Genomic DNA, 18,924 nt, shown 5'->3' on the forward strand with positions numbered 1-18,924 from the left:
TTTTCTCCCTCACCTCACCTATAATATAGCTAGCTTTTACATACAACTTGATGTAAAGTTGTGCCTAAATTTCAGGGGCGGCACATCCCTTTCCCTGCCTTGCTGCTCCCACCACTGCCATACCTGTTGTCACTGCTGCTTCTTCACCTGCTCTGCCGCTTCCACAATTTTCAGTGAGAACTTGCATGATTTCAGCTGATACCAGAAGTGCTTCTATGCCAGAGGCAGCAGAGAACCTGTAGGTCTGCATTGTGGGGCTTCAGCCATCTCAGTTTGCTTAGATGGCTGGAGCTTGGAAGCAGGAGATGCCTGGTTCAAAACCCGTATCATCCATACATTGAATGGACAACCACAGCAAACCATATTCCCTTGGTCTTGGCCCATCTTATTCAAAATCAACAACAGCACTGGCCTTCTTTGCAGAGTTGTTGTAATGATGAATATGATAATGTGTGCAGGAACGTCTCACCGGCTGGGCTGCAGCTGCAGTGATAGCATTCCAGCTGCAGCAATGCTGCTGCTATTGGGGAAAGTGAGGCAGTGGCAAAGTCAGGGCTGTACATATGCCCCAGTGGAGCAAATCTGCCGCTTCCACTTGTGCATCCATACAGTCCCACTACTGCCTTGCCAGGCGGCTATTGTTGTGGTTCCACCCCACTGGACAAGCTGCTACTGGATATATGTGCAGTGCTTTGAATATTCAAAGAACAAAGTGGTTAGGTATAACATAAAAACTAAGGTATACTTGACCTCAAACCATTGCTGTGCCCTGAAAAACTGTTGTTGTGGTGGCTATCAGACATAGAATTATTGTGAAGTCACTAAACATGCACATTTCTCCCAGTGGTATGCTCAGATCAAGAATGTTCACACCAGGACATATTCTTCTCATACATCTACCTTCCTTTAATTTCATGCACAGAGCTGTTCTTCCCCCAGTCTCACCTGGGGATCAAACCCCGGGCCTTTCATGCAAAAAGCATGCGCTCAACGATAGCTACAGCCCCTCTCTATGTAAGGCCTTTGTGGAGGTTGTATCAAGTTATATCATTCACATATCTTGAATTGAGGTTTATAGGTATCTTACCATGGGAGTGAAAATGTGTCTATAGATGTAACAATATTAGGGATAAAAATACACTATTTGCTATATGTTCACCCAAGTGAATTTTTCAAATCAAGCATTTTGCAGCACCTGAATAAAGCACCTCAAGATCCTTTGACAGAATTATTATTAGATATGCATAATATTATTACAACATTATTCTTATATATTACTTATACAGCAGTGTCATTTACCACAGCTGCCAAGAAATTAATGTGCACACATTTTAATGCATTTTATTAAAGATTTTAACTGATTTTAATCATCATGCTAACAATTCTAACTTGTATGCACAGTAAACAAGGTGCATATAAAGTTGGTTTATGATAAATTTCTATGCATACTGTCAAGGTACCTTTTTAAACAACAACAACTACCACCAAACAAAAAGCCACTAGTTTTACACCAGCAGCAAAAACAGTCTCTACTGTGTATGTCGTAGAAGAAGGAGAGGACAAAGGAAGAAAGAGAGGACTGAGAAGAAGGAAAGATGACAGACGAGGATTATAACAGGTTGAGCAGCAGACCAGTGAGTGCATTTATCATAAAAATAAACAAATAAAGTCCTAAATAAAGAGTGAGGGCATGGGGTGGGGGAAAATAGATTGCTGTGATGGTCCAAGGAAGCAGCATTATTTATTTAACCTTTTTTATTTTTTTACCACACTCTTCACCTGTAGAGGTTACCAGAGCTGCTAGCAGATCAATAAAAAAACAAGGCAGTCCTCACACCTTTCAAGTTTACAATCTGAAAGTCATGACACAAAAGGGAAACAGAAATTATAGGAAGAGTTTGGATTTGATATCCCGCTTTATCACTACCCTAAGGAGTCTCAAAGCGGCTAACAATCTCCTTTCCATTCCTCCCCCACAACACACACTCTGTGAGGTGAGTGAGGCTGAGAGACTTCAGAGAAGTGTGACTAGCCCAAGGTCACCCAGCAGCTGCATGTGGAGGAGTGGGGACGCGAACCCAGTTCAACAGATTACGAGACTACCGCTCTTAACCACTACACCACACTGGCTCTCTGGGAGAGGAGATGAAAATGGCAAACCAGTTTGGAAGCAACTCAGGGACAGCAAAGGGAGCTGGACTCACATGACGTTCCCCACTAACTTGGTAGTGCAGTCCTATGCATTTTATCCGGAACAAGTCATTCTAGATAGCAGTCCCTCAGGGACAACCTTCCAGGGGTCAAGTGGCAGTGGAGTGTCGGTTCAAAGCCCAAGTGTGTTGAGCAGGTGGGTAACGCTATGGATGTGACTCTTTCCTTCTGCACTGTAGGCTGCATTCTACCCACACAAAGTCCAGAGCTTTCTACATGGACACATATCGGTGCATCCCTCTCCAAACAAGCAAGATGAATTACCATAGTCCAAGAAGAAATCTCAGCAAGACAAGATGTCTTCATGAGGGCACAGTGCAGGGCCAGTGTAGACTGTGACACAGGGAAAGGGGTGTGGCCTGAGGAGAGGGTGAGCCCAGGGAGAATTCAGAGGGCTGGAATGAGGGTCATATAAGAGCCCCAGGCCTCAAGTTCTAGGCTCTGTGACACTTACTTCCAGCTCGGTCTTATCCAACTGCTAGGCAGAGTGAAGCAGCTACCTCAGGAAGCTGATGTGGAGTGTCATGAAAGAACAGCAAATTGTGAGTTATTTATTATTATTGAATTACATTTTGTTTCCATGTGACTTTTCTCTCTCTGAAATGCCAGAATAAGTTGGCAGCCATAGATACTCAACACCTTGGCTTTATTATTATTATTATTATTATTATTATTATTATTATTATTATTATTATTATTATTATTATTTTGTTTCTACCACGCCCATCTGGCTGAGTTTCCCCAGCCCCACTCTGGGGAAGGATGCAGCATTTGCTATAATATCTCAGGCTGTCTGGCTTTCTGTGGTGACCCATAGAACAGCACACGAGCTTACAGTAAAAATAAATAAAGTCCTAAAAATTTTTTTTACCATACTATTCACCTGTAGAGGTTACCAGAGCGGCTAGCAAATCAATAAAAAAAACAAGGCAGTCCCCTCAGGGAAACATAGAGCAACTTTAATGTAACTATAAAAAGACTTCCTGCTTTATTTGTATGTATATCGGTTTAATTTTTTACTTCCTCTATTAATCCCTGCCCAGGTTTTATCAGTACAAATTAGTGGTTGAAACTATTTACCACACACTATAAATGTGAATGTAAAAAAATATTCATATCAAAATAACAAATAATTGCTGCTGTTTGCCATTACTTCATGTGTGCGCAATGCTCTTTATTTTTATTTTTTTACTGCTTCTGAGAAGTGCAGTTTGTCAGAATAAAGGTAGGGCTGTTTTTCACATGTTCAAAAGAACTCATCATTTTTCATTGAAAGTGATGGAATAAAGTGCTAATGAAACTTGTAACCTTGCCAGCATAATGAAAGAAAGGGAAAAGCCTCCGTTTGATAAAATCATTAGTGATCTCTCTGCAATGACCTCTATGCATAATGTGGAGTTTTTGGGGAGAGAGGGTGCATTTTTGTCTTGCTTAATCAGGGGAAGTCATGCTACAGTATTAAACATTGATCACCAGGCATTCATTATTGGACTAATGCCTTTCTGTTTCAAGCTGAAATACTAAGCACTCTGGGGAGTATGTCCCTTTCGACTCATTTCCTTCTGGGTATTTATCTGAAGCATCTTTACATTCATAGGATGGCTCTTGAACTCTGTGAACAGAACAGATCATAAGAACCCAGGAGAACCATAAAGGCAAACCTTCCTCCCCTCACACAGACGTTCACACCCAGCATACATGCCAGCAAATGCTAATGGCTCAGAACCACTGTAATATATAGAAGGAATTTATTCTGTGACATTGGTCATGAGAGGGGTAAAGAGGTGAGACAATGCATTAACCCCTATGGATGGAAATCAATGTAAGGCTGGGGGAGAGGGAAGTATGCAGGGAGACCCTTCCGCCCTAAGGAGTTGGTGTGCCTGCTTTCTGTCAAAATATGTATTTCATCCCAAACTCTTCCCTGCTGAATTCCCAATAGCATTACCAAATCAGCAAAGAATAGTGAAAACAACAATATGCGGAAATCTTCCCATCACTGAAATATCTCATGCTTTATACAGGAAGGGTGGAAGACTTTTCAGATGACAAAGGGAACTGTTTTGGGCATCCTTTTTCATGAAAGGGAAGTCTTGGGCAACAAATGGGAAGCCCTAACATATGTCTTATTTCCAAAAGGGCTATTAATTAACTTACCACAAGATGCCATTTCATCCGATTCATCGCCACAGTCATCTTCCCGATCACAAAGCCATGAACTTGGAATGCATCGTCCGTTACCACAAGAAAACTGGTCAGCTTGACATGTTCTTGCTTGAGAGAGAAATTGACATGGAAATAAGTATTAATTATTTTGCTTGACTATAATATAGCTCAACTACTATATCAATTTCATGCACAACTGTACTTTCTAACATACATTTTATAGTAGCATCATACTTTAATTGAGCCATTGAGCTTCTAATGCAAACTTATTTTAGCAAGCGGTCAAAAACCACTGTCAAAATTAAAGCAAATAAACCTCTTAAAACATATTTAATTTTTTAAAAAGGAAAAAAGCTTCCTGATATTCATGATATGGCTTTAGGAAGAGAAAAAGGATGAGAAAATAAAACAAAAAACCTCACAATAATCGCAACACACACACGATTAAAAATAATAATATAAATAATGTTAAAATCACAACACTATATTCAAAGATAATTCAAGTATGGCTACATTAAATGCCTATTTATGTTCTGAACTCTCATGTGCATCAGTGAAATCACTCAAAATGGGGAGTCGCCTGTCAGCTCAACAAAGCTCCACAGATGAGCGGCAAAGAAGCTTTCCTGCTTGGCAGCTGAGCTGCTAAAGGGAGCCCCGCTGACCCTCCGGCTCACGTAAGCTGGAGAGGCAGTGGATTTGCACAGCTGATGCGTAGGGAAGCTTCTATGCCATGTGTCAGCTGAACTGGTCAACCAAGCCTGGTTCCCCCTCTGGCTCACGTAAGATGGAGGTGCAGCAGGGCTTTCTGACTAACAGCTGATGCATGGGAAAGCGCAGCAGCAGCCTCTTTCTCATTCATCACCTGTTAGCTGGGAGCCTCAGCAAAGCCCTGCCATGCCTCTGGATCACAAGGAAATATGATGTCCCCTTTGGGGGGGGGGGTCTGTGGAGGGTCTCCTCATGAGCCAGAGGCACAGTGAGGCTTTGCTGAGGCTCACCAGGTCTCTCCCCCCAGAGACCTGCGTGTATGCTTGGTTGCATGTGAATATATGTAAATGCTGGTATATATAAATACATAATAATTATAATTGCAAGATGCAGGATGAAAAATAACCTTACATGCCTTCTGTCAGTGCATCCTGCTTAATTTCAACTCCAACAAAATGTTTAAGAGAGACAAGTTTCTACTTTCAAAACAGCATAATGCTCTGATGGTCAAGTAAAGCCATATGGATAGATTAACTGCCAAATCACTTTGGAACAGCCAGGCACAAATAATAAGTAAAATGTCATTGGCATTCCGAACCTACTGCCATCAAAATCTCAATTCATTTAAATCTGCAGTAATCAGATAATCAGTAAGAGTTTGGTTCAGTGCAATTTTCCGCCCAGAGAATTTATTCAATGTAGGATTAAGATAAAACTTAGTCACCTCAGGAAGAAAGTTGTGGCTTCCCTCCCTCCTTTTTACCTGCACAAGTTTCATTTGATTCATCTTCACCACTGCCACAATCATTTGCTCCATCACAAAGCCACCTCTTGGGGATGCAACGGTTATTGTGGCACTTAAACTGATTGTCAAGACAGCTGTGATTGACTGGGAGGAAGAAATACTACATTTTATCTTAAGTACGTAACCAGACACAGTACTGCTGAAACACTGATAATATGGCTTATATTACATTGCATTTGGTGCAAAAAGGGTGAGAGGCATATAGTGTAACGCTATACATGTCTACCCAGAACTAAGTCCCATCAAGTTAATTGATTGTAAGCTGTTGTTTTATCTTTGTTAAATAAAATATTTCCCCAAAATTAGTTCAGTGGGGCTGTTTTCCAGGTATATGTGCATAGTATTGCAGTCTTCACATTTTTAGACTACATGCATTTCTTTACTCAAGGATCCTAAAGTTTCAGTTGCAAAAATAAAATAATTCATAATTCTAAAATAAGAATTAAGGATTGAAATTTCCCTTATAAACAAATAAAGCTACAGAATTGGAAGCAACAATTTTAATGTACAAAGGTCAGAAACTAAATCACCCCTCAAACATTTTTAATTAATTAATTTATCAAAACTTATATACCTCTTGATTGTCTAAGGCAGTTTACAAAAACAAAAACATTAAAATGTTTAATAAATACCAGGTATTTAGCAACATTCAAAATATGATGAAAGTCAATAGCTAAAAAGAGATAAAACATATGCAATTTCTATACGTCTCGTTAATGCTGCCTAAACAAAAATGTTTTAAACCTGCATGTCAGAGAACAAGGCAGCAGCAGAAGAAGAAGTGTATTTGGAGGATACAAACCCGAACAGAGGAAACCCTAACAAAGATTTTCCCCACTCCATTCTGTTTTGTTGATCTGGACATTGGCAAACATTACAACAGAATAGTCAACATTTGGATTTAAAGAAGCATAACTTACACACACACACACACACACACACACACACACACACACACACTTCTAAAGACAATTAAGACAGAAATTGGGATAAGGTTTTACCAGGAATGGGTACCAGAAAATCAGGACTAGGATGCATGAGCAGAACTACAGATGGATTTTTTTTTTTTTTTGCTTCAACCCTCAAAATTCACCAGAACCAGAAACAAAGTAATTAATGGCTGCTGCTGCTGCACACTGCTAACTTTTAAGCACTATTTAAGGCTTAACAGAACTATCTCATGATTCATGGGCAATGAAATGGGATGATTTCACTTCATAATAGTTTGCGCTTTGAGTACATAACTGTGGCCCTTTTACATGAGAAGGTTTCTACCCTATACTGCAAAACCTGAAAAACAGTGCTATATGTTTATTTATTTATTTCTCTATCTGCTTATTTAATTTTCTCAGAGACCATCACAAAAGCTACTGCTTGGAGGAATAGTATTTTACTTGTTGATATGTGTTTGGGGCAGTAGGAGTGGTCAGTTTATGTTTGGGTCTACTTAGCACTGAATCAATCTCTAAAATTGCTATTAATTGCACTGCTGTTACTCAAAAATGCAAATGTGCAAAGCTTAACATGAAGTTCTCTAGTCAGCTTTGGTTACAAAAAAACAAACAAAACCACCACCGTAAAGTTAATGAGCATGAAATGTTGCTTATGATGTCCATTCAGTACATTCTTCCATATTTATTCCATATTTTATAATGCCATAACTTATTACTACATGTCTTCATAATAATTATCTATCCATACATATAAAATTAATGTAGTTGAGGGCAATGCCTATTAACCAATAAAACAAGGGATCTTACAGTTCAAACCAAGAACAATAAAAGTTGAAGGATGCCAAGGAAGCTTATAAAGGCATAATGTTTCACATTGAAGGATTAAACTTCCCTAACAAGACACACAGGGAGCCAGAGCTGACTTAATACCAACCTACTACGTTCCTTATGCTTAAATCCCAAAAGCCCTGAACTAGTTTTTCATGCTTTGTCTGTTTATACTACAGCTGTATTCTTTTGGAGTCATTTATGTATGTGTAGTGGCCACTTATAACACTAACAAACAGAACATTTTAAGCAATAACAAATGCTTATTACTTTTGCTGTCTTTGACCCAACTCTGTATGTGGTACCAAATGAAATTTTACTATAAATTCTCTATATTATGCCCATACAGGTAGACTGTGTATTGTTAACGCTGCTGCTGCTGCTGCTGCTGCTATTATTAAGGAAAAGTTTAGGATATGAGCTTCATTGTTCATAGGTTTGTTCTAGAGACAGTTTGCTGTTGTATCCGAGTATGTTTTTATGCTGCTGAAATTATGTTAAGGTCCTGCATAACATGATGTGGAAATCAATTGACCCATTAGGTTATGGGCACAAGGTAGTTTGCTTTGTACGCCTGGTTTATTGATATGCCACCACATCTAATCACTGTGCATATTTAAATGAGAGCCAACTATTTCTCAGAGCATCTCTCTTGCTGAAATCAAATGAAGTGTTTAATTTATGCTTGGATCATGCCCTGTGCTTTTAATGATGCTTCCCACCAGTTTCATTTTGAATTCTCACATTTTGAATAATTCAAAATGATGATCTGAAGGGCTTTGTATTTGCAAGCCTATTGCTATGATTTTGCACAGACAACACTTCCAATAGCGGGCTATGGAATAAATATAGATAGGAAATGGTAGTAATCTTGCCTATGAAACACAACAGCTTAAGATGAAAGTCTAAGGCTCTGAGGTCATAAAAACCACCTACAGTTCAGCAACCCTTCCAAAATGATAAAAGGAAAGCTTTATTGGATTTGGGGAAAAATGTGCAGCATATAAAAATGTACCTTGTGCTAAGCATGAAATTAGTCAAGAACTAAAACTGATTAAAATTGGATATAAAGCTTTTATGTTGTGCCAACAAGAGTAAAACTGTAATTTCAGTTCTCACTACAAAAAAATGACCACTGTTATTCAAAAGAAAAAAGGTCCGTGCAGTTCCTGTACTTATCAAATACTTGTTAACATCATACAGTTGTAGTCTGATTGTGCAGGGGCCAAGAAGCCAGTAGTATTCACAGCCATTGCTTATTATTACTATTCCATGAGCAGAAAATGAGGGATAGAACCAAAGACTACAGAAATAGAGAAGAGACCCTCAAGCTGTTAGTCCAAAAACCTGGTGATTTAATAATACAACATAAAATGCCAATTTATTATTATTGCCTTATCTATAGATATGGACATCAACGGGTTGCAGTATTACATATTATTGGTCTGTAGTAGCAAAGTGCCCTCAGAATCAGGCTTTTGGTAGCAGGAGAAACAGAAGATTGGATTTTCACTTTTATCTTAGTGTAAAACTAGTATGGGAACAGATAAAAGCCACGGATGGAGATGGTGAAAAGCAAAGGAACAAAGACATAAAATCTAACTTTGAAACAGAAACTATCACACAGTGTCCAAAAGCACTGCTCTAGTCTTAGATCATACTGAGGGCTTCTTTGGCGATGGTTAAGGGATAGATAGTTTTGCATCACTTTTGCATTTGTTTCATTGTATGTCAATGCAGTCTCATTTCTGCATCAATCTTCGATTTTAAAAAAGAAGCAAAAATTGGCATTTAGATACATATATTTGAAAATGTTTACAAAGGCATACAAAATATGCATTTCTGAACACATTTTCTCTCTCAAAATGCACATTTCTAAATATATTTTCATACCTAATATGAATTTTAAGATTCATTTTAATACTTTTTTGAGCCAAGAACATCATCGCAAAATTGAAGTGTGTGACATCTGAAGGATGCCTATATTTTGAGCCACAAATCAGACTGAGATATGTGGATCAATTCAGCCCCATTAATATCAGAACTTCAGAAGCTTTATTCTTTGAGCACTCTTAGCCGTGCCCTTACTATATGCAAAGTCTGCCTTTACTGGTCCAAACAACTGCATGCAAGTGCACATTCAAATAGTAATTTACCGATAATGATTGAATGTTTGTCATCAGGAGAGAAAAACACTGCTAAAGAAGTAAGTGTGAAAAGTTATAAAGTGCTATTTTTAAAATGAACAACTTGAACAGACAGCAAGAATATGTGCCTAGAAATATGTCTTTTACAGAGATCAAAAAAGTGTTAAAAAATTCATCTGTTCAAAAGAAAGAAACAAGAATTATTTAAGCATGTATGCATTTTTCAAACCTGAAAAGGCACATAAATAGCTCCCAATATAGGCCTTTATCTTTTTAAAAATGATACCATACTGATCACACTTCCCTAAGGCGATAGCAGCCGGGTCCTTTGATGACGGGTAACTTTCTCATATGCTCACTCATCTCTGTACATTCAGGAAACATTCACATACAAAAATCTAAATTTTATATCCAAATACAGATTTTTAAAACATTTTGATGAATTTTGGAGCTGAGAATTGCATTGGGGCACATGGAACTAGGTGATGGGTAATTCAGTTCCGATCTGCACTTCACTCCCAAAAGATCAGACTACTTTGTTCTGGAATTTGCAAAGACAGAAATTCCTCCAGCATTCCTGCCTATGACAAATTGCCATGCTGCAGTCTATGACCCCATTCTCTCCCACAGGAACGTAACTCTTTCCTCAAGATATGAAAACAACTTCTCCTTGGCACAATCCCCTCATGGTATGTGTGAATTTATTTATTTTAGTACATTTTTCTTCTTCATGGAACTCAAGCTAGAGTATATGGCGTTCCAAGGCAGTCTCTTCCATACAGACACTGATCAGGTCTAATCTTTATTTAGCTTTTGAAATATAGCTGCATCATGGGTCCTCAGACCTTGCCCTGGGACATTTTTAACAACTGGGTGGAGGTAGACCCAATTGTGTTGAGTCTTCCTCACCCAAATGGCCCCACCCATGTTTCTGTTTACATGCATGTGGACCAGATGCCCACATGATAGGCCTTACCCATAATGGCATGGGATTGCACCACTCAGTGCATGTGGCCTTTGACACCTGCAATATGTATATTCAGGACCCACCATATCCTTTATGATAATTTTTTGTAATCAGAAGTTCCAAAAGTTGTTTTCAATGATGTATTTAAATTGTTGCAACCTACTCTGGGACCTCAGGGTGAAGAGCAAGTAATAAAACATATATAACTATAACAATGATAACAACAATATAAACTAGAACATTTGAAAAGCATTTTAAGATTCGCATAGAAATAGGGATGCTGCAAATTATTGCTGACATGCTGTTGCCTCCAGTCACAATAAGCATTTCTCATCCTTACAATGGCTTTTAGTAGTAAAGTAGTGGCAAACATTTAAGACATCACACTTTTGCCTGCATTTCAGTTCCCATATGTCTCCTTTACAATATATCGAGGCAGCAAAAGCTGTACAGCATCTTGTTCCAAACTTATGTCTGTTTTCTTGGACACTCTTCAAGACACCGTTGCCAAGAAGCAACGAAGTGTTTAGCAACCTTCTGCACAGTAATTCTGGCTTCTGGGCATTTAAATTGATTTCCCTCAGTTTTTCCAGCAGAGTTTACCTCCTGGCCCAACAACCATGCAAGGGCAAGGGGCAGTAGCACGTGAGGAACAAAAGCAGACACATTAGAGGGTGTGAGGATCATTAGCATGATCAGTGTTACGAAGCACGGTCCTCCTAGTATGCTTTAGAGTTCCTATTCCCTACAAATGCAGACCGAGAAAAAAATGAATGATATATATATATATATATATATATCTAAATGATTAGTCAGCTATGGCAGCTTCATTTCCATTCCCCTCAGACACTTACATATTTGCATAGATTAACACTCTCATTACATATTTTTTTAATGAGAAAAGAACAGACCACACTTTGCACAGATACATACAGCAAATCTCTGAATGCTCATCAGAGCCATCAAGGCAATCATCATCCCCATCACAGCGCCAGCGGTCTTGGATACAGCGCCTGTTCTGACATTGAAACTCTCCAGGTTTGCATAACTTGGGTAGCACTTCTCCAGAATTAACTAAGGGTACAAATGCATAAAGAACATGCAGTATTAGCTGCCCATACACAAGCATTAATTATTCTTTCTACTTCATAGCCTTCAGCTCTCATTATTACATATTCATAAAATGACAATCCTATCTGGAGTTTTCTGTAAGAGCAACGAAGTGCTTGGGATTCAGTCTACTTATTGGCTCCCACTCCAATATTAATCAATGGTTTAGGGTGCTCCTGCATCATTGTAGTGCAAACCTTCACTATAATAACAGCACCCCATTTCCTTAAGTGCAGGAGCTGGATGTGTCCCTCTGAGCCTCTCCATCTGGCTCTTGGGACTCTCTTCAAGAAATAGCTCTCCCTAGCCATATTCCCTCTTCTCAGGACACACCTGTCACCAGCCCTGATTCGCACTGTCCATGTGTGTGTTTGCCTACAACAAGGGGAACATTTATATTTCTTACTCTGCCCACTTCTACCTCTGACCCACCTCAAAAGGTTGCCTAGAAGGGAATGCAGCCTTCAAGCTGAAAATGTAAGGGGGGGGGAGGGAGTCATTTCAGTCTAGGTTTAAAACAACCCCAAGACTACCTTTAAAGTCCCAAGCATTGAAGGGAAATCATTAGAATACTGAACACTGTGTTCAGTAAAAAAACACCTCTGTGTTTTTCTGTTCTGCTGGTGAAAAAGCATAATCTCCTACACTTAGACATTTGCAGTTTTACAGACATTCACAGGCTTCATTTTTTCTCCCTGCAACATTAGTATAAACTCAGATACTCTCTAGGAAGATCGTACTTGTGCATCTTGTACTGTTTCCCTCCAAATGCTGGTTATCAGCACAAGCACACACTCTGCCTCCGGGAACAGCTAAACAGAGAGTGCTGCAGCCTCCATTGTTAACACGGCACGCGTTGTCGCCTGAAATAAAATAAAAAAGCAACCTTAATGACAAATAAACAACATGTTATAAGAGTATAATATACAGAGACCATGAAGAAAATTGCCTTTATCTAGCAGACACACTGCTTTGATCAATGTGGTTTCCTGCAGGTACAGCAGGTACAACATGATCTAATTTGGTCACAGTCTTATCTCTTACTTTTAAAAGTATAGGACTACAATGAAACACTACACATTAGAATGAACTTATTTGTTTCATTTTCAAGCCACCCTTCCAGCTTTATCGTAACTGAGGTAACATATGTGACGCAGTGCTGGTGGTGTGCATTTAAGTTTACTGGGGAATTTAAAAACTGGCAACATGCTGGTGCTTGAGAAGATTGGCATGCCAAGGGAGGGAGGGGTTGATATATTGAAAATATTCTGGTAGTATCCTTGTGTCAGTGATGGTCAGGCAGGGGTATCGGAGTAGCTTTCCCCCTCATACACTCAATTCATTTTCACCAAGAGGAATTTCTTACAACCATCCATTCCATATAGGACAAGCATTCTGGGTTCAGTTTCCCCCTTACAGCAGAGTGACAGAATATTGAAAAAGTGGGTCAGAAAGACTGGAACTGGTTTTTTTATTGTTTTAAAATGCACAGTAGAGCTTAAGGTTACAATCCTATAGCACTTACCTGGGAGTAAGCCCCATCAAACACAATGTGGCTTATATCTGAGTAGACAGATATATAGGGTTGTACTGAAAGCAACTGGTGTCAGTTGAAAGTTGTAAAATAAAAATGCATGTCAAGCTACGGAACAATAATATAAGACGAGGGCACTGATTATTATTGACTAGTGTTACTGCTGAATTTTGCCTGAAGCTATATTGGAAGTGGATGTTAAAGTTTTAGCTCTTGCAAAACATCTGAAAAAGAAAGAACTGCAGTTGGTTTTGCCACAACTAGAAAAATTCCTTAGACATTTACACAAACTTAGGACATCTCCAATTCCACATAAAACAAAATTTAGAGCAAATTGGAGAGTCTTTTTGAGGCAAACAATTTCAGGCTTTTCAAGGGACTTTCAATAAGCCTAACATGACATCTCAGAGGATTTTGAACATCTTCATCACCTACTTAACCAGATAGTGAATGTGACCGAAATACCATTTCATCATTTTGAAACTTAAAATCTTTTATGATTAATACCACAGACCACACAACTAGAGAGGCCTCAGGTGTTTATAAGCTCTGTAATACCATTCAGCTTTTAAGCTGTGTGTCAATAAGGCCTGGCTTAGATTGTTCCATGCATCACAGACTACCACTGTTGAAATACAGGCTCCATATAGCATTAAACTTTATTGCATGGCCTTAGAATCATAAAGAATATCAGTAACTAGATAATAGTTCTTAGGCAAACAGCATAGATGTTGTCTTATATTTAGTTAAGATAACATATATATGTATATGCGTGTTTATGTGTGTGTCTGGGATCCTGAAAGTGATTCATTCAACAATGCTAACAAGGAAAAGTATTTCACAACTGCATTTTAGTTAACAAGAAAACCCATTAAAGTAAAATAAAACTTGGATGGTTACACAAATAACTCATATGTGACACATCCTTCAAGTTATCCTCAGTACAGCCTTAAAAAGCTGCTAACTGGTTTGTAAATGTAAGCTGACAAGAGGCATGTAGGGTCCATTTTTCAAGACTGTTCATAGGTGGCATCAAATTTATGTGTGTTTGTGTTGTGATTGTTTAGAACCTGAAATGTTGGATACATACATTTTAAATCCAAATCAACACTCGGTTTATTGAGCCATGTAACTACTACTACAAGTCTTGGAGGAGATATAAAAGTGGGGATTATTGATTAGTCGTAGATGGATTTTTAACAAGCAGTTTATATAAGCTTAACTAGCGACATAGGCTTATATCCTACTTCCATTAAAGTAAATGGAAAGAATCAATTTGGATTCTGTGGAAACCAGACTGAATGTGCATGAAGACTTTATTATTCTTCATCAAAACAGATCCCTATACCATTACCAAATAGCAAATCAATTACCATGTGATGCTTCTCTGTGTCTTTGAGACCAGCTAGAATTGTACATCACAATTGTACATTACAATTTTAGCTAGTGGCACAGCTAAAAGAGAGCCTGAGGTGAAATCTCTCTTGAAAGGTGAGAAATCTCCCCCGCCACACACATTCTGGGTAGTATAAAGGAACACAAGCTACCAATATTCAAGCAGCTGGTTATTTCACATTCCCAGGGCCCTTCCAGGACTGCCACAATCTCTTATTATTTATTTTTGGATGTATGTATTTTGACTATTATTATGCTTTTTATTATTGTACTCCATTAAATGTGTTCTCAATGTTGTACACTCCCCTGGGATCTTTTGCTACAGAGCGGTATATGAATTGATAACTAACTAACTAACAGCAGCTGCACAAAGCTGAAAGACTAACCAGCACAGAGTTATAATGAGTCCAGCAACTAAAAACTTTTTCAGATTCATAAAAGTATTCCAGAACATCCTTTGTTCCCTTAATGGCCCATTACTTATATTTTAACACTTGCTGGATCTAGGGATTAGCAAGGTCTTGGTATATACAGCCTACCCTGCCTGCAACTAATATTTTGCAAGAGAGAGAGAGAGAGAGAGAGAGAGAGAGAGAGAGAGAATGTTTTAAACAGATGTTGGGCTTTCCAGTAAGCCAGTGTGACAGGAGGTCAGCTAAGTGATGCTGCTGCATCAGCTGCTTCAGATATATGCTGTTTGCACTCACATCTTGCTTGCTTACTAATATAATATAATCTCAGCACTTCCAATTTCATAGGCATTTAATGACCAGGGCAATGGCTTTGGGACCTTTCATCCTGGGGGGAGCTTTGGCTAGGGAAGCCACTCCAGTCTACCAGGTGGCAGAGAGAATGTGAACTTCCCAGACAAGGCCAGCACTCTTGGCATTGGTGGGCTGCAATGGAAGCGAAAGGCACTCCCCAAATGCAGCAGAGCACCTTTTACTGCCATGGACAAGGCAGGAAAGGTCTCAGAAGCCATGACCACTGCAGAAATGATGTGTGGTGTGTCAGTTTGCTGCCAGGGATTCTAGACATGGTAGTCCACTAGCAGGAAAACACACACTGCCAGGATCTGGGGTCGTGGTGTTCCCTGAAAGCAATTCATTACGCTGACTATTTCTTGTTCATGGACTTATACATACATTATATAACGATGTTTATGATTTGTAAATTTTGGGTTATAACTACTAATAATATTACATTTACCATACTTATTAGCCATGTGTTACAGCTGTATTTGAGCAGGACCTGGGGAAGACCTGCTGTCTCTTCCCTCACCTTCCCATGCCCAATCCTAAAGTAAGCATCTGGACCTTGGGGTATTGAAGGGAAAGGAGGAAGAGATGGCATGAGGATATCCTGCTCAATCTCCAAGTGATCAGATGTACCATTCCTAATAACCATGCTTGATTTTTGTGAGCTTTATCTGGTCAGATAGCACAGTCTACCTTCTGTCCCTGAGTTCCATTTCTCTCTCTCTCTCTCTTTCTCTTTCTCTTTCTCTTTCTCTCTCTCTGACTTTCACTATATCTATCTTCTCTGTGATGTTTGCTTATTTTGACAAACTCACAGTTGCAGAATCCATGCAGAGTCTACCTCCTCAAAATAAGGAAATCATCTCTGGATTGAGAGAAAGACCCCCTCATCTATTGTTTATTGTTTTCAGTCTGCCCACCTAACTGGGGGGATTAGACTTAATCCAAACACTAGTTACCCTCCTCCCACCGAGGGGGGAGAATAAAAGTAATTTTATGGAGGTCCCTATGAATTTCTAGTATTCTCTCTTTCAAAGCAAATTGATCATATTCAAATTTAACCTTGAACTTCTTGCTACACAGGAAAAGAACAGGAAGAGTTATCGGTCATCAGACTTAAAATTACATAGAAGAATGGCTAGATCTTACATCTTCAAAGCCATGAAAAGGTTATCAAAGCACAATGAGCATAACTTCAGATCTTTTAACTAAATATTTGCAGACCTTAAAAACTTCACAGAAAGATATTTAGATCAAAACCACAATAGGATTTGGTCAACATCCAATAATATTTTTGAGAAGGTCAGAGCAAAAACCTAACAAATCTCAATATCTATAATTAATGGAGTATCTCCTCCAGTTAATAATAGCTCTGATGTATGATGTATGATATTTGTTGACGCGAGCGGCACTGTGGGTTAAACCACAGAGCCTAGGGCTTGCCGATCAGAAGGTCAGCAGTTCGAATCCCTGCAACAGGGTGAACTCCCATTGTTTGGTCCCTGTTCCTGCCAACCTAGCAGTTCAAAAGCACATCAAAGTGCAAGTAGATAAATAGGTACCACTCCAGGGAGAAGGTAAACCGCGTTTCCATGCGCTGCTCTGGTTCGCCAGAAGTGGCTTAGTCATGCTGGCCACATGACCCAGAAGCTGTATACCGGCTCCCTCGGCCAATAAAGCAAGATGAGCGCAGCAACCCCAGAGTCTTCCGCGACTAGACCTAACAGTCAGGGGTTCCTTTACCTTTACCTTTACTATGTTGACTGGATCAATGAATTGTTGGAGAAGAAATAGTTAATAGTAAACAACTACATAATCCACAGGCATAATCCAGCAAGTCATTTGCAATTTATTTCAATGCATCATATTTATGACTAACTTAAGTCATATTTATCTTAATGGCAGTTAGTTGTAGCTAATGTTTGCTGGAATGTCTCACAAATTAATGACAAAGATTGAGGCAATGTGGTAAAAGGGTAGCCTTTCTGTAATTAATGTTAAAGCGCTGCTCAGTGTAAATACAGAAAATATTGTTCTCAGTACCTTGCTGCTTCTGGGGATCATAAATCTGAAGCCCAAACAGAGGTGATCTCTCACTTCTTAGAAGTGTCACGTTTCTAGTCATCAAATCCAGTTGGAAAATAGAGCCATTCATATAATCTGTCCAGAAAATATAATTCCTATGGTGTGACAGTCCAAATGGATGGTTTAATTCTTTTCCACTGTAGACCACCTACAATTAATCAACGTTAGTTAAAGAGATGTTAAAATTCACTGCACCAGTAAAAAGCTTTACAATTCCACCTTAAAACAGACAAGGGGAGGGGGGGAAGACAGAGACAGAATTTGAACAATTTTGTCCAAGCATAGAGAAGCTGGTCAGAAACAGGCCATGTTCAAGGTCTTGTTGTTAGCACACAAATCCCCTGAACAACCCAGGGCCATGTTACTTGAAATACCAGCTGCCTCACATGGACCTGAAAGATGTCTTAGATCATCTTGGGAAATTCTCGTTGTGGTACCGCATCTTACACAATGTCACAGGGTATTGATAAAAAGGGCATTTCCTGGTATTGACCCTATACTTTGGAATGCCATTCCTTCTACTATATGTGAAGCGGCAACCATCAGTTTCTTCAGATGTCTTATAAATTCCCTGATATTCTGTTCCTGTTTTAATGTGTTTTTAATGCAGTTTTATACTACTGTTTTACTGGTTTTATGTTGCACCTTTGTTTTAATTACAGATGGGTAGCCGTGTTGGTCTGCCATAGTCAAAACAAAAAAAATTCCTTCCAGTAGCACCTTAAAGACCAACTAAGTTAGTTCTTGGTATGAGCTTTCGTGTGCATGCACACTTCTTCAGATACACTGAAGAAGTGTGCATGCACACGAAAGCTCATACCAAGAACTAACTTAGTTGGTCTTTAAGGTGCTACTGGAAGGAATTTTTTTTGCTTTGTTTTAATGTTATTGTTTAAGGTTTTTAATGTTGTGAACCACTTAGGGATTTAAAAAAAATATTAAGCAGTTTATATGTGCTTTAAATAAATAAAATAAACCATATAGTCATAAATACAAGGATTGATGTGGGTAATATTAACTAGCTTTGAATGTGTATTGGAGGAATTGTTCCTTTGTGCTGCATTAACCATTTGTGTGAAGATTCCCCATAAAAATTAAAACAATATTAAGAACATTCTTAGCTAGAGAATAGCCCAAAAGAGCTATTTAGCTGTCTTAAGATTGTTATTGGTGTACTGACTTCTCTGTTTATTCTCAGTTTCACCTGAGGGTGCAATCAGGATAGAAATTGTGCTCATTGATCAACTGGAAACA

General features: G+C 38.9%; 1 protein-coding gene across 6 annotated transcripts in view; it reads right to left on the reverse strand.

The window, feature by feature from the left end:
* LRP1B (LDL receptor related protein 1B) overlaps positions 1-18,924 on the reverse strand; it is a 754,317-nt gene that overhangs the window by 182,069 nt on the left and 553,324 nt on the right. For all 6 annotated transcript variants that reach the window (XM_028745157.2, XM_028745183.2, XM_028745175.2 and 3 more), the window contains 5 exons: positions 17,629-17,818; positions 12,639-12,761; positions 11,722-11,862; positions 5,852-5,977; positions 4,369-4,485 (listed from right to left, as the gene is read on the reverse strand). In XM_028745157.2, the coding sequence (XP_028600990.2) occupies positions 4,369-4,485; positions 5,852-5,977; positions 11,722-11,862; positions 12,639-12,761; positions 17,629-17,818 (697 nt within the window). The remainder of the gene's footprint in view (positions 1-4,368; positions 4,486-5,851; positions 5,978-11,721; positions 11,863-12,638; positions 12,762-17,628; positions 17,819-18,924) is intronic.

This window comes from Podarcis muralis, chromosome 1, assembly GCF_964188315.1.
Source record: "Podarcis muralis chromosome 1, rPodMur119.hap1.1, whole genome shotgun sequence".
Taxonomy (NCBI): domain Eukaryota; kingdom Metazoa; phylum Chordata; class Lepidosauria; order Squamata; family Lacertidae; genus Podarcis; species Podarcis muralis.